Source organism: Thunnus albacares, chromosome 7, assembly GCF_914725855.1.
Source record: "Thunnus albacares chromosome 7, fThuAlb1.1, whole genome shotgun sequence".
Taxonomy (NCBI): domain Eukaryota; kingdom Metazoa; phylum Chordata; class Actinopteri; order Scombriformes; family Scombridae; genus Thunnus; species Thunnus albacares.
In genome coordinates this window covers 14980252-14994752 of record NC_058112.1, presented here as the reverse complement: position 1 = coordinate 14994752, position 14501 = coordinate 14980252, and the positions used below count along the sequence as shown (strand labels likewise).

General features: G+C 41.6%; 2 protein-coding genes across 4 annotated transcripts; both read left to right on the top strand.

Annotated features, from left to right (window-relative positions):
- Nucleotides 1-806: 806 nt before the first annotated feature.
- Nucleotides 807-10038, top strand: LOC122986242 (proline-rich protein 5-like). 3 transcript variants are annotated; one of them, XM_044357409.1, is made up of 11 exons: nucleotides 807-1047; nucleotides 2259-2389; nucleotides 4849-4974; nucleotides 5072-5152; nucleotides 5715-5763; nucleotides 5905-5962; nucleotides 6061-6152; nucleotides 6284-6424; nucleotides 7544-7679; nucleotides 7787-8065; nucleotides 8152-10038. In XM_044357409.1, exons 2-11 carry the CDS (start codon nucleotides 2259-2261, stop codon nucleotides 8439-8441), a joined length of 1383 nt encoding a protein of 460 aa, XP_044213344.1. In that variant the 5' UTR covers nucleotides 807-1047; the 3' UTR covers nucleotides 8442-10038. The 3 variants fall into 3 exon arrangements, with proteins under 3 accessions (XP_044213344.1, XP_044213345.1, XP_044213343.1); XM_044357410.1 differs by lacking the exons at nucleotides 807-1047; nucleotides 2259-2389 and adding an exon at nucleotides 3382-3477; XM_044357408.1 differs by lacking the exons at nucleotides 807-1047; nucleotides 2259-2389 and having other exon boundaries at nucleotides 3624-4974.
- Nucleotides 10039-11785: 1747 nt separating this feature from the next.
- Nucleotides 11786-13701, top strand: tmem60 (transmembrane protein 60). Its single transcript, XM_044357426.1, has 2 exons — nucleotides 11786-12038; nucleotides 12299-13701. Exon 2 carries the CDS (start codon nucleotides 12385-12387, stop codon nucleotides 12787-12789), a length of 405 nt encoding a protein of 134 aa, XP_044213361.1. The 5' UTR covers nucleotides 11786-12038; nucleotides 12299-12384; the 3' UTR covers nucleotides 12790-13701.
- The last annotated feature ends 800 nt before the right edge of the window (nucleotides 13702-14501 follow it).

The following is a 14501-nucleotide window of genomic DNA, read 5'->3' as shown; positions in this document are numbered from 1 at the left end:
GACCTTTCTTGTCTTTTCACGTTTTCACTCTGAATAAATCGTGCAAATGATTATCTGAGCAGAAAAAAACACATCACAGACTGGATCTGAGGTGAAAGAAACTCCCTTTATTGTTTATCCGGGCTGTGCAGTATGCTGATGTGCGCCTCTTTGATCCAATAAGAGCGTTTTACTGCACGCACAGATTAACTGTCACAACACGCATATGAATGTCATTATTTGATGTTTGCTTATTTATGCACCAGTCAAAAATTACATTCTTATATTCTGAGGAGGCAACTGAAATTTACTGTGTGCCTAAATTCATTACAAAAAATTGGGTAGTGATTTCTCTATACCATTTAAATTGCTCATGACTCTGAATTATTTACACCACACCACTCATGGAAATAGGGGATTATCTGCAAAATCCCATCGTCTGCACTGACAGATGGCAAGACACCCACTGTGTTAAACGACATAGATTGGGGTCAGTGTGTCTTTCTCCAGCACCAACATCTACTCTGCATACCTGCATTCACAGTAGATACCTCTTGTTTTGTTTTGTTTTTTTTTGGGGGGGGGGGGGTCTTTTGTGTTGGGTTCAAGGGCCTGCAGTAAATCTGTGTCCTACATGACTCTGCGTTTTAATGCTTAATGAATAAAATGGCAACATTTTCCAGAAATGTCCAATGCAGGACAAAACTCATGAATCACAGTGGTGCCCTCTTATTTGCATATACAGTTTAAAAACCTCGGTGCGCGTGCACGTGCCGCTCTCGGTCGCGTCCACGCGTGCAGGTTCGCTTTTGCATCTCGTCAAAACAAAGCGGGGGCGAGCCAGAGAGCGAGCGAGCGGCGCTGCATGCTTCATGAATGAGTCCCCCTCCGCCGCACCGCAGGTCGGACCCCTCATCCGCCTGCACCCTGATGCCCGTGTGGGTGCGCAGACTGGCGGGGAACAGTAGAGGAACCCGCCGCTGATGAGCCCCGGACGGTAAAGACTTCCCAATCTGGACTACATGACCGATTCATCTCATCAGGAACAACACGACAGGAGAAGGCACGGTGAGTACAGGCTACAGGCGGGCACAGGCGCATGACATACGGCAACTTTGTGGCCATTATGGTACAGTTTTCATCCATAGGTGGACTTTATGATGCATCTGTGCCAGTCTGTGTGTGTCCATGAGACAGCCGCGTTGTTTACAGTGGTACTTTTCCTCATTTTGTCGTCCACACAGGTAGAAAAAATAGAAAAACCTCCACGTACGCACGACTGGCTAAACATTCCTCCCTGTAGGATAAACGTGGACTGTTGATTGCGTATCTGGCCGATTGATTTGGTTATTTTATGTCGAATAAACATGACAGGGGCAGTGCAGTGGGATATCAATACGCCAGAAAAGCAATAGTGGCAAATGGTAATCAAAAAAAGTGGCATCGATCTGACTGTAGTCGCCCCTAAAAGACAAGGAGGGCGAACAGAAGCAGAAATGCCCAGACTGGCGTGGCATGGCATGTCGGGTAGACAGTGTAGTCTGCCTCAGTGTGTGTGTGTGTGTGTGTGTGTGTGTATGTGTGTGTGTTTGTGTGTGTGTATGTGTGCGACTTACTCTAATGATACTGCAGACCAATCCCTCTGAAAATACACGAGTCACCCATTTTATCACTTGCATGCAGGGTGGCAGTGAAAGGAGGCTGGTGCTGTGTCTTTGTCTGAAGAGTGACAGCCCAGACTGTTGTTCTCCCCTCTGACCAGAGGATGGTGTTTTACTATGTACAGTGTGTTTCTGTGGGGGTGACACCCAAATAGACTATAATACTGTAATGTCATACTCCAGGAGAATCATATACAGTGTGTACACTCATACTGTACATGCACACACACACGTTTTCCTCCCCTTCTCCTACAACGTAATGTCTGTTATTTCAACACTGTGGGAGTGTATTTTGCAATCATTGCTCAACCTAACACTCCTACCTTACCACACACAGTCAGTGACAGAATAAGGAAACCAAAAGCAACAAGCTGTGTGATTTTGAGACAATAACTCCTTTAAGGAGGTAACAAATATGTCTTTATTTACTTTAATTTGACATGTGTGTCTGTTTCAGTGCTTTAATGTCATCCTTTGTCTGAAGGGAAGATATGAGCGGATCATTAAGGGCCTGATGTCTCCAAGAGCGTTTTGATCGTGCCTGTAGGCTTTTTATCTTTTTCCTTTTTACTCCAATCATAATAACCACTTTTACATCATTTCCCCTCTTGTGTTCAGATGCTTGATGGACTCAGGCGGAGGCACGCCTCCCGGCCCTCCCCCCGACCCCTTTCACTCAACTTCAGCACCTTCTCTGCCCCTCCCCCGAGCCCGGACATGGACAGCAGCAGTGAACATCCAATCAGGAGGTAAGGATCAGTTCCTGGGATTAACATTTCAGAACGTACAAGCATCCTGGAAAATGCATGAAATATTCATGAGCATTCACAAAAATCCCACCATCTCTCTCGTCCCCCCCCAAAGATTTCGTTTACTGGCTGAGTGCTTCTTGCAACATATGTTGACCTAAAGATAATGATCTCCCGGTGGGATATTTGATTGATTCCTTTCATTGTGCGTGTACATTTCATCAATTCATATGTGTGAGTGTTTATTTGAGACGTTTGTTTTTCATGTTTTCATGTGTGTTTGTGTGCATGTGGGTGATGAAGGGGGTCTGTTGTTTACTGCCGTGCTGTCAGCAGAGAGTTTCTGGACTGCGTGGGTTTGAACTCATCATTTCGTCTTCTTCAGAGTTCTAGTTTTCACCAGTATCCCCCTGAAAATATACAAACAGTGTTTTCTTTTTTTGACACTCATTTCAATTCAGGGCTTTTTAATTTTTTAATGAATGCAAGTGTGCAATAAAATCCGTGATCACATCCAGGAGTTAGGATTTACAAAAATCTGTAAGGGAGGATGTCTTATTTAGAGCAAGACCAATCAATCAACCATATCAGCTTATTATAGATATTAGATCAGAAGTGGTCTGTATGTCGGCTGATAAGTAATGAAAAATATTAGTGCAGAAATGCTGAATATACATTATCTCAGTGTCTATCAGTGTCTCTATTTTATAGTTTGTCCACCTGACAAATTTATTTCTCCACTGTATAATGTCCTGCCCACATATTGTGATCATAGTTCTTTAAGAAAAAAAGACTAATTTAAGGTATATTTATCAAAATTGTTTGTTTGGGTTATGTGTTTCTGTTAAAAAAAGACTATTGGTCAATATATTGTTATCAGATTATTTTTTTATTTGCTTTCTTGCTGAGAGTGAGATGAGAAGGTTGATACCGTTCTTATGTCTGTATGCTAAATATGAAGCTACAACCAGCAGGTTAGCTTAGCTTAGCATAAAGATTGGAAACAGAGAGAAACAGCTAGCCTGACTCTGTCCAGACACAAAAACCAGAGAATGAAAACAACGGAAGCGAGACTATTGCTTGGCCAGGTGTAGTAACTTCCTGAATTCAAAGGAAACCACAGTTTGTCATTTTACACAAACAAGATATGTTAATTAGTGAACTTTAAAGGTGTTGGTAGGCTTTTTTTTTTTTCTTTTTTTTTTTTAGCTTTTTACAGAGCCAGGCTAGCTGTTTTTTAGCCTTCAGTCTGTATGCTAAGCTAAGCTAACCAGCAGCTGCCTCCAACTTCAAATATACCGTACAGACATGAGACATGGTATCTCCTCAACTAACTCTGGGCAAGAGCGAATTAGCGAATTAGTGTATTTCCCCCCAAAAAATTGAACTATTCCCTTAAATTCTCAAACACTGATAGTTAATAATAGTTAGCTTAGTTTATTATCCTTTCATAAATTCCTTGTATGTCCGTGGCAATTGTCAGACAAACAAGCAACAACAAGGATATTACAATTAATCATCAAACAGCTTAGTGCTCCATAATATCAGGTAACATTGTGCTCACCACAACGACACCAACAATCAAAAATCAACAAAATGCGAGTGACACAACTCTCATATCACAATGATTTGTTGAAGAGCTTTACTGGACAATATAAAGGATCTCTGAGCACGGGAAGTTCAATATCTTTATGTCTGATATTATTTGCCTCAAATATCTGGTATTGTTCATGCTCTTGTCTCCTACATTGTGCTACTTCTTACTTTTGTCATCCTGCACCACTCATCACCAGCTGTGCTGAAAATGGGAAAGCAGGAAAACCTCCTTTATTGTCCTGCATTGTATCACTGCTTCCTATCCCTGTTTTTGTTGTCAATAAGCTGCACGACTTCCTCCTCCACCTCCTCGCTGTACAGTGACAAGCGCAACAAAGTCCCCCACTGCTCCAGTCTGCTTACCCTGCAGTTCCTCTGGCATCTGTGTTCTGCATAAATATTTGTTTGCATCAATGGTTGTATTGTGCTGAGAGAAGAGAGGCAGAGAGGGAGGAAGAGTATGCCCCATCAGTGCATGTGCTATTGTTTCCTCCTCTTCTGAGACCTCGGGCAGCGTGGCCCACCTCTCGGCTTGGCTCCACCCATCCTGCTCTTAACGTGCTGCCCCTCTCTCACCATGTATCATTCTGTCCTACTTCTCTCCTCCTCTGTCACCGCGGCCGCTCTTTGTATTGTCATTGTCCGTTTTCCCTCTGTGCGCTCTCTCTCTCTCTCTCTCTCTCTCTCAGGCTCGCGCCGCTTATGTTCTCCTCGGCCCTGCAGCTATCTCCTCGTGTTTCCTCCCTGTGTCAGTCTCTGCGTGTGTCAGCTTGCAGCCTGACCTTCTTTCTCTCCGGTCCGGTACTTAGTGCATACTCTTGTTTCTCTCCACCCCCTCAAACTCTCTCTCTCTCTCTCATGAGGACTCTGCACCGGCTGAAGTTGATGAGCTCCCCCAGCCTCAGCGAGCTGGGGAAGAGCGAAAAAAGTTCGCCAGAGGACAGAGGGGAGAAACAGAAGAGGGCAGGAGCCAACGCCACCTGGAACAGGTACACCAAATAAAATCAAGGTGCAAAAAAAATGTTGTATTTAAATGCATTTGGGACAGTAATGTAAACGAGAGTGTGTGTGTTTTTGGTGACGCAGCATCCACAACGCCGTCATCGCAGTCTTCCAGAAGAAGGGTTTGGCAGATAACGAACTCTACGTCCTCAATGAAGGTGTCCGGTAAGTTTATACAGCCACACACACTCACTATGTAGAGAAAACATCCTGATTTTAGACTGTTGATGTCATTTTCTGCCGTAATTAGTATAATTAGTCTGCCCTGCGTTTGCTGACTGAATGTATTATAGTGAATGAGTTTGTTTGCGTGTGTAGTGTACTGTATGTGGGTCTGGGGAGTCATGTGGTCGTGCCAGATATCTCATTATCTTTGTAAACCAGACTCATCCCTTCTATCACATTACCCTCCATTAAAGCTCAGTAAACACGTTTCCATGTGCGGAAAAAAGACACAAAGACGTCGAAACACACATTTCCTCAACTCCACTTCGAAATCTGAGTGTAATACAGGAAAACGAGGTGTCGATTGGATTGTGCAGTAACCTGAAAATTAGCGTAATTAAGTAATTAATTGCAGGTTGTAAACACCTTATTCACACAGGAATGAGAAAAGGCTGCACTGATTCATGTAGTTTCTATTAATGGTTGAATGCTGTTCATTTTAGGACTGTTGGTGTTGTATTTGAGTCATATAGTGAAGCAGATGACGTATTTGTTTTTCCAGGCATCTGTTGAAGACTGAGCTGGGGTCCTTCTTCACAGAATACCTTCAGGTAATAGACTTTTAATACTGAATGGAACAGGATTGGGATTAGTAAATGGCTGCAAAAACATCATGTAGATACATGAAATATATGAGACTCAGTCAGCTTATCTCAGATGTTCATATTTAATCTTCTCTCTTGATTTCACAGAACCAGTTGCTGACAAAAGGCATGGTCATCCTTCGGGACAAAATAAGATTCTACGAAGGTATGACTGAACATGGTCTGAATATATTTTGTGGTGGTCAGTGTCAGTACATTAAGCTTAAATGAAGTGTCTTTTTGGCCCCCGTGTGGTGGATGCAGGTCAGAAGTTACTCGACTCTCTGGCTGAGACCTGGGACTTCTTCTTCTGTGATGTTCTCTCGATGTTGCAGGCCATCTTCCACCCGGTTCAGGTACATCTTAAAAATCTGCTGGTTTTTCTCTTGACTGCCCAAAAGATCAACAACCTCAACTGTCGGATCTCGACTTGATGATGGTGATTGTTGCTCACTTCTGCTGGTTTCTGTGTCGTCCCTGTGTGCAGGGTAAGGAGCCTTCCGTCCGACAGCTAGCTCTGCTTCACTTCAGGAACACCATAGTCCTGAGCGTAAAGTTAGAGGACGCTCTCTCTCGGCCTCGGGCCCGTGTGCCCCCCTCTGTTACACAGATGCTGCTTATTCTACAGGTAGGCCTGCGGATGTGATTGCTTGTTCACTTGTGTTAAGTTATTGTCTCTGTTCCTAATGTGGGAAATCTGTACTAAATCATGTTTTTTAAGTTTAAACTGTATATTTAACAGCCTCTAAACTAAAATGGTAATCTCATCACAGACAAACCTGATTTGCATCTGAGGTCATGCTCAGATCCACTGTTTTCTACTTACATATAAATATAAACTCACATGACACAGAGCGGCATAAAACAGAAAAAGCTAAGATGAAAATTCTAATAAAAAATATTTATTTATTGGGGCGCCCTGGTAGCCTGCTGGTTAAAACAAACATAACCACAACATCAATGTTTCACTTCTGGCTGTGAACTCTACTTGTGATTTCCGTCTCACTACCCATGTTTCCTGTCCCTGTGCACTTTCAACTATATTCTGGGGTAGAGGGCGTATGACACTATTTACAGGCAACCAAATGAAACTAACCATTAACTAATTAAAATAATGGATTTATCTAGGTTTAAAAATTGTTGGAAACATTTGGGATAATTCAAGTACACAACTGAACAAAATATATAACATAGGTATAGTCGTTTTCAGTGACATATTAATGCGTTTTAATGACATATTATACCTTTAAGTGAATATATACATTGGGTGACATAAAAAACTTATTTGTCAGACATTTTAATGTTTTTTTACAAACCAGGTTAACCTGTAATTGAGTAAAAGTGAACAAATTCATTAATTCCAATTTTTCTGATTGATTTTTAAATTAAATGATCATTACTTTAGTCTATAATATGTCAAAAATAAATACTAATTTCCATCTCAAGTTACCACAAATTCCTTGCACACATGTGCTGAGTGAATAATATTTCTGATTCTGAGCCTGTTAAAATGATATTATATTGCTTTATATTGTGTTCATATTGCTCGGTGTCTGACCTGCAGTCATAAAACCCAAAGTTGCTCAATTTATTTTTCATATTTTTACTTATAAATGACTATTAAATAATTATCAAAATCGTCATTGATTACTTTTCTGATGGATGTGGACCAGCTTCAGTACAGACCAAATAAAAAAACAAAAAAACAACTTGTAGTGTGATTGATGTCTGTCTCTTCTGTTCATAGGGGGTCCATGAGTCACGGGGTGTGAATGAGGACTACTTGAGGCTCGAGTCTCTTGTTCAGAAGGTAGTCTCGCCCTACCTGGGCACCCACGGACTTTACTCTGGAGATGGCGCAGAGGCCCATTGCTGTGTTCTGGGTGAGACAGTGTGTACATAAACCTAGAAAAGAGTAACAATGGCGTGTGTGTCCAACAAGAAACACAACTTATTCAACACCTTCCCTGCTTTTCTTCTCGTCTTTCAGAGAAGCGTTTACATTGGGGCTGCTCCAAGTCTGCGGATCAACTGTCTAAAAACCCAGTGGTACGATCGAAAAGCTACAATATCCCTTTGCTGCTGACCCCAGTGGCTGAGTATGACCCAGATGCCAGCTCGGTTGGCAGTGGAGGAATTAGGCGCCACTCGGCCTGTGAGATTATATCATGCTTGGAGGAACAAGGACTGGCCTATGCTGACCTGGCCTCGGGATCTGAACTGTCTGGCTCCTCCTCCAACAGGCTGTGTGTGGCCTCTCAGTTCAAAGGTATGACTTTTGTTTTCTGTTTTGTTGGTTATTATGAAAAAAAACCCCCAAAATGTATTAATCAGTTATACCCCTCTTGTTCACAGGTATCGTACAAGCAGGAGCCGGCGCCCTGGACTTGCCTCTTTCGTCTCCCTCCATCCTTCCCCTTCACTCCTCGGGAGCCCTCCACGGCACTGAGGCCACAACAACAATGACTGATCTCAGTAAGGCTGCGTCCTCTACGCCACCCAGTGAATCATCCAGCCCCGAAACCATAATTGGACAAGTGCTAGAGTCTGCAGACTCAGACTCAGATGGGATATTTATTGATTTCCCACCTCACTCCTCAGAGGCTATCGGGTACAGCCGCGAGAGCAGGCAGAGCACTGTGTAGCTGCGGTTGCCTTTAGGAGCGCCCCCCCCCCCCCCCCCCCCATGTGTGTGTACGGTAATAATCTGGGACAAACTTAAAAAAAAATCTTAAAACTACATTTCATTAAATGGGTACCGTCTTCTTTTCTTACTGTTGTACGCGGAGGTCATTCCTGCTGCTTTCACTGGTGGATGCAAACCTCGTAACTCTGAAAATGTAACTTTCTAAGAGCTAAGAAACATACTCTCGCCTAATTTCATTAATATTAAGAGCTGGAGATGTTTTACTGTGTTTTCAACTTGAGGATAGTGTAGTTGTAACTTTATCAAATGAGCTTTGGAAGGATTTTATAACCTCAGATAATTTTCTCTTTTTCTTATTGTCAACAAATCCCATGAAATGACCAAAACCAACAATGAACTGATCACACAAGTTTTGATTGTGTAGCCAAAGCCTGATTGAGTTTATAGCTTTTGTCTGAACTAAAAACTATTAAAAACATCTCAGTGAGCCACACCATTGAACTGGGTGTCATGTGCATGATATTTTGAGTCCCTCATACACGCTCCTGGTACTGTAAATACTCACCAGAGCACAAATGGTGTATTAATCCGCAGCTGAAGATAATCCCTAATAAATACACTAATTACTTCTGATTGAGTAATGTTTGCTTAAAAACTGCAGTGCCCAGCTGTTTTAGAAGACTATTAAACTTGTTTTTTTAATGAAAGTTTCTATTTGTGACCCATTTTGAGTACGAATAAGTGCTCTTGTGGCTGAGTACTGAGAGAGAGATCAACGCATCTTCGGTTTTGGTCTTTTGATGGGTTTTGTGGACCATAACAAAAATATTGAATATCGCCAGCCTTATTCTTTTACCCGCTGAGGAGCATGTAATCCTTCAACAGCAAGTAGAAACACAAAAAATTTGAATTACAAGGTTTTCACACCACAGTTTTTTTACCTCCACTGAGGAGGTGGCGACTACAGCCGCCAGAAGTGGCTTTACATAATCATCATGTTTTACATTTTTCATGGATTTGTGTTGTTTGTGTGTATTCTGAACCTTACAACATTTTTGATAGTTTCTGTTTACGTTCTGTTGTCTGCCGCTTGGCATTAACACAGAAATGAGGTCTTCTGCTCTCACTTTTGATCCGAATCTGATGAAAAAGTGGAAATGTTGAACTGTTTTTTATCGTCAGCGCTCGTAGAGGTCTAATGCAAAAGTCCCTTCTTAGACCAAACATCAGTGTGACAGCATTTGCTTTTCTGTATTAGCTTTGTACAGCCGGAGTTTGAGGAATATGATGATGTTTATTGTTTACATTCGACAAAGACATGAAAATCTTGATTGAATGTTGTCTCACACACTGTATTTTGCACCACTGCTACCTTGTAAATATAAGTGCATTGTTGGTTTTTAGGACAGCTAGATAGTGTCAAGTGAGCTTTTACCTTAAAATGAATTGAGATTTTTTAATAAGGGCTTTTTAACTCGATCTTTTTCAACAATGTTTTACCTCAAGCGTTTTGTACTTTACTTTTTTTGACAATCTATGATGTCTACAGAGTTGTACTTTGTATTAATTTGTTATACTAGCCCAGTAAAAAATAAATAAATTTGAATAATATGTAAACAATGAGTTCTGTCTTATCTTCCTTTGGCCAAACTCATCTATAATCAGGACTATAGCCAGGATTTAAAAAATACTGAGGTCCAGAAATCATTTGTGTTTTCCATGTTTTATTTTTCAGTTAATTGTTTCATTATATTTTCTGCAAAAAATGATTTCCCAATGCTATTTTAAAGACTTCTATAGCTGGACTCGCCTCAAAACTATCACCATGTGTAAGTATTTATTTGTAGAATGTGATTCCCTCCTTTTAAAGCTTATTTAACCACATGTTCTTATCTTAAGGTGCACTTTTTTTCCAGAGCTTTCAGCCATGTATTGTGGCTTCTCATTTGTCATGGTGGAGATAGTGTGCGTCTCTTTGCCGGACGAGAACTTGTCCTTGAACTGTTCTGCTTCCCTGGCTGTCGGTGCCATTTCCAGAGGTTTTTGGATCCTGCAGGAGTTCAGCCTCACCTCATGTCTCTCGCTCTCCTGTGTGTGTGATGTCCTTATCTTTCTATCTCTTTTGTGTGTGTGTGGTTTCTTCTCTGTTCTCCTCTGTGTATGCGAATGGTGTGATGTGAGTCTCCCCTGTGTGCATGTGTAGCCTGTCCTCCTCCCAGGTCTCCATGGTGATGGAGGTCACATGGCTATGGTCCTGTTCTGTTTTGGTGGCACCTGGATCATCATATATGATATAAATCCATCTATAATTTTGTCATCCTGTTTTCTATGCTGTATTTCTGTAATTTGGCTTTCTTTTTATATCCTGTACACACAACATCTATTGCATATCTGTGTCCTGGGAGAGGGATCCCTCCTCTGTTGCTCTTGAGGTTTCTTCCTTTTTTTCTCTGGTAAAGCTTTTTTAAGGGAGTTTTTTCTTGTTTGCTGTACAGACTGTAAAGCCCCCTGAGGCAAATTTATGATATTGGGCTATACAAATAAAACTGACTTTAGATGACCCAATCAGTTAAAGGATAGATCCACAATTTTTCAAGTGTGTCTTAAAACAATGTTCAGGTGCCTTTATGAACAATGAAAGAGGTTTTCCTCATTGTAATCATTCCCCCTGTTCATACTGACTATTAAAAGATCATCTTCAAATGTGCTTTCAATGTCACTGATGTAGGCCAAAAACCACAGTGTGTGCACACAGTCATTTTGTGCAACAATGCATTTACAAGTTTACCTGAAACTTATATGAAGCTTCAGCAGTCTGAGTTAGTCGTATTAAGTGGATATCTGCCACATTTACAGTCTTTTTAACATAAAATTCCCTCCTTTTGTTTCCTCGGACAGTGTTTCCCTGTTGAGCTGCGGTGAAAGTATAGTAACAAAAAGAGGGACTTTGGCACCATAAAGATTTGGACAATTTGAAGCTTCATAGCTTCAGATAAACTTTTAAATGCATTTTGGCACAGAGGGAGGACTATGGATTTTGTGCCCCATCATTCACATTGTAAGTGCATTATAAAGGGATCTTCTAATGGTCAGTATGCACAGGAGGAATGATTACAGCCAGTAAACATGTGTCAATGTTCATTCGTGCTCCTGACTGTTGTTTTAAGACAGAGTTGAAAAATTGTGAACTTGTCCTTTAATAATGGTGGTTAAACCATCTCCATGGCAATAATAAGTGAACTCTGGGTTAATAATTATTTGTAAAATCCGCCTTGTTCCCTACAAAAGTGCTGAGGAAATGATCTGTGTGTCCTGAAAGCTGTAACTTAATAACTACACAAACATCAGGTGCAGAAAGAACAGATAAACATCACGCTTTTGTTTTGAGATTCAGCGGAAGTCCTGCAGGTCTGTTGCTAACGGAAGCTAGCAGCGAGCTAAAGCAGCTAGAAGCTAAACACACTGAACTGATCCCGTCGACATGAACGACCTGCTTGTGCTTTAAAAACTGAACAGGTCATTTAAAAGTGCCGACATTGGTCTGTGTGCTGGACAGCTGGTCGTTGAAACTTTGAGAAAACGGGTGGACTGCCTGGTAAGACTGTTTTAACAATGTTTATATGTGGGTTTTATAACTTAGCCGCAATGCAGCATGTTATGCTAACTTACAGTAGCTTCAGGTCTGCACTGACAGTGACAGTAAAAGCTTTTGAGAGGCATCTCTTTGGAGGACACTTGAGTCGTCGTGACATGTTCAGTCTAGCATGTTTTGTTTGACCAGAATAAACCTCTGTTTTCCGGAGCATCGTGTCCAACAGGGAATGACCCTGTTGTTATGTTTTGGTGTATTTCCAGGTCTGTCACCTTGGCTGTGCTCCTCAGGCTCCTCCTCAGTCTCTCTGGGGTGTGGATGACACTGGCTCGGTGCCAGTCCTCTGTAGATGAAGATGTCCCTGGCCCAGCGAGTGCTCCTCTCCTGGATCTTCGCCCTGATCTTCCTCATCATGCTCGTCCTCAAACTTGACTCCAAAATCCACTGGAACTGGTTCCTCATCTTCCTCCCTGTCTGGACGTTTGACACCATCCTCATCCTCATGCTGGTGGTGAAGATGGCAGGTCGCTGCAAGCCAGACCTTGACCCCAGGGATGGCGAGCAGAGCCTGAAGCGGAGGTTGTGGTACTTGACGGCCCTGTTGCTGAAGCTGGCCTTCTGTCTGACTCTGTGCTCCCGCCTGGAGAGGCTCACCGACATGTGGGTCAGTGTGGTGTGTGTCCCCCTGTGGGTGCTGCTGGGTGGGGCGCTGGTGGAGCTGGGACACAGTGTTTTCCACTACAGGAGGGACTGAACCAGAGGACTGCAGGGTTGAAATGTACTAAACTTTGTGATACTTGAGTATCTCTCACTACAGATGCACCGATCTGATTCCCTGGATTGGTATCAGGGCCGATACTGACCTTATAAAGCGGACTGAGTATCGTCCAGACCTGACGATCCACACTAAATACAGTTTGTTTATCAGTGTCATTATAAAATTCACTGTTACAACTATAAGTTAAATATATTACATCACATCAGGTTGGGGTCCTCATAAGTTCTACACAGTGTGGTGTACAGGTTTCAAATATTGGAAACAGGGAGCACCAGTATCGGACTGGGAATCTTTATCATGAGAGGAAAAAGTTGGATCAATGCATCTTTTTCTCCCGCCACAGAAAGAGCTAACTGTGTGTTATTCTGTGATACCATTGGATTTTGGTTTAAAGGAGGCTTTTCCTTACACCAGTCACACAGGGTTTGGCATCTTCAGAATAAACCCAGCTTTTACATTTCGTTGGCATTCACAACTTTGCCTTCTGGCTCGTCTTTAGGCAACAGGAGAAGAAAACCAGGCAAAAGTGGAATCAGATCGCAACTAGACTTAAACTGCTAGCAAACTGAGGCAGTGATCAGCTGTTGTGATCCAAAATGTGCTGCAGTTCCTGGCTACACTAAATGTTGATATACAAGTCATCTCTTCACTTTTCTGCACTCGCATGTATTGCCTGCCATTGAGCCATTCACTGTCTGTCTGTGATATCACTGTTGACCTGTTAGAAACTACATGACATCCATAGAAATGGACCATATATGACATACTACAACAATTTGTCCAGGATATCCCTGTGTCATTGTTACACAATTTGGATGTAAATTCTGTATTTCTTCTTAATATATGGATTAAAAAATATCTTTGCACGGTGCAAAGATGTATTTTCCTTTAAAATATGTCCATTGGGTGAAATTGTTACCAATGAATGAAAAAAAAAAAAAAAAAAAAAATATATATATATATATATATAAACATGATGGATGAAAAGCAATGTTCCCTAAATCAACAGAGTTTATCCTGACTCACCTTGTCAGACACAGCTGAAGTTGTAAGACTCACCTTTTATCAGTCTGTGCTGTACCTTGTCCTGTAGGCTCATGTTCAGCATCCATCCAGTTACAGTTTGGCACTTCACCGACATATTTGTCCAAAGCGACTTACAATAAGAGCATTCAACCTCTTTTTTTAGCTTTAGCTTAGCTTGGAGCTCAATAGGCCTTTTTCGCAGCAGTACATTCTGACATGTTACAAGAGGAAAACTAAAGATTAGTCGATTAATTGATTGACAGAAAATTAATCATCAACTATCTTTGATAATCACTGAATTGTCATTTTTTAAAGAAAAAATGTCAAATGTTGGGTTATGGACTGTTCTTCCAGTTCAGTCTGGACAAAACAAAACATTTGAGGACGTCACCTTGGACTTTGGACAGTAATTGACATATTTCACCATTTTATTGACCAATTGATTAATTTAGAAAGTAATCACCAGAGTAACTGATTATGAAAATAATCCTTAGTTGCAGCCCTAAAACACAAGTGTAAATAATCAAATAAATGATGGCTGGCTTAGATTTCGCTGGTTCAGTTTCAGATTCCTGGTATTATGCGGGCTGGTTGGCTTACTGGGACACTTGAGTACAACAGATCCATGGTTACTATTATTAGCAACACCTGTGCTTTACCTA

Excerpts from the sequence above, each read along its gene's own strand:
- LOC122986242 (XM_044357408.1), top strand. The coding sequence starts at position 4,688 with ATGTTCTCCTCGGCCCTGCAGCTATCTCCTCGTGTTTCCTCCCTGTGT. Across the intron at positions 6,153-6,283 it reads CCATCTTCCACCCGGTTCAG|GGTAAGGAGCCTTCCGTCCG; the intron begins GTACATCTTAAA and ends CCCTGTGTGCAG. Across the intron at positions 7,680-7,786 it reads GGCCCATTGCTGTGTTCTGG|AGAAGCGTTTACATTGGGGC; the intron begins GTGAGACAGTGT and ends CTCGTCTTTCAG.
- tmem60 (XM_044357426.1), top strand. The coding sequence starts at position 12,385 with ATGAAGATGTCCCTGGCCCAGCGAGTGCTCCTCTCCTGGATCTTCGCC.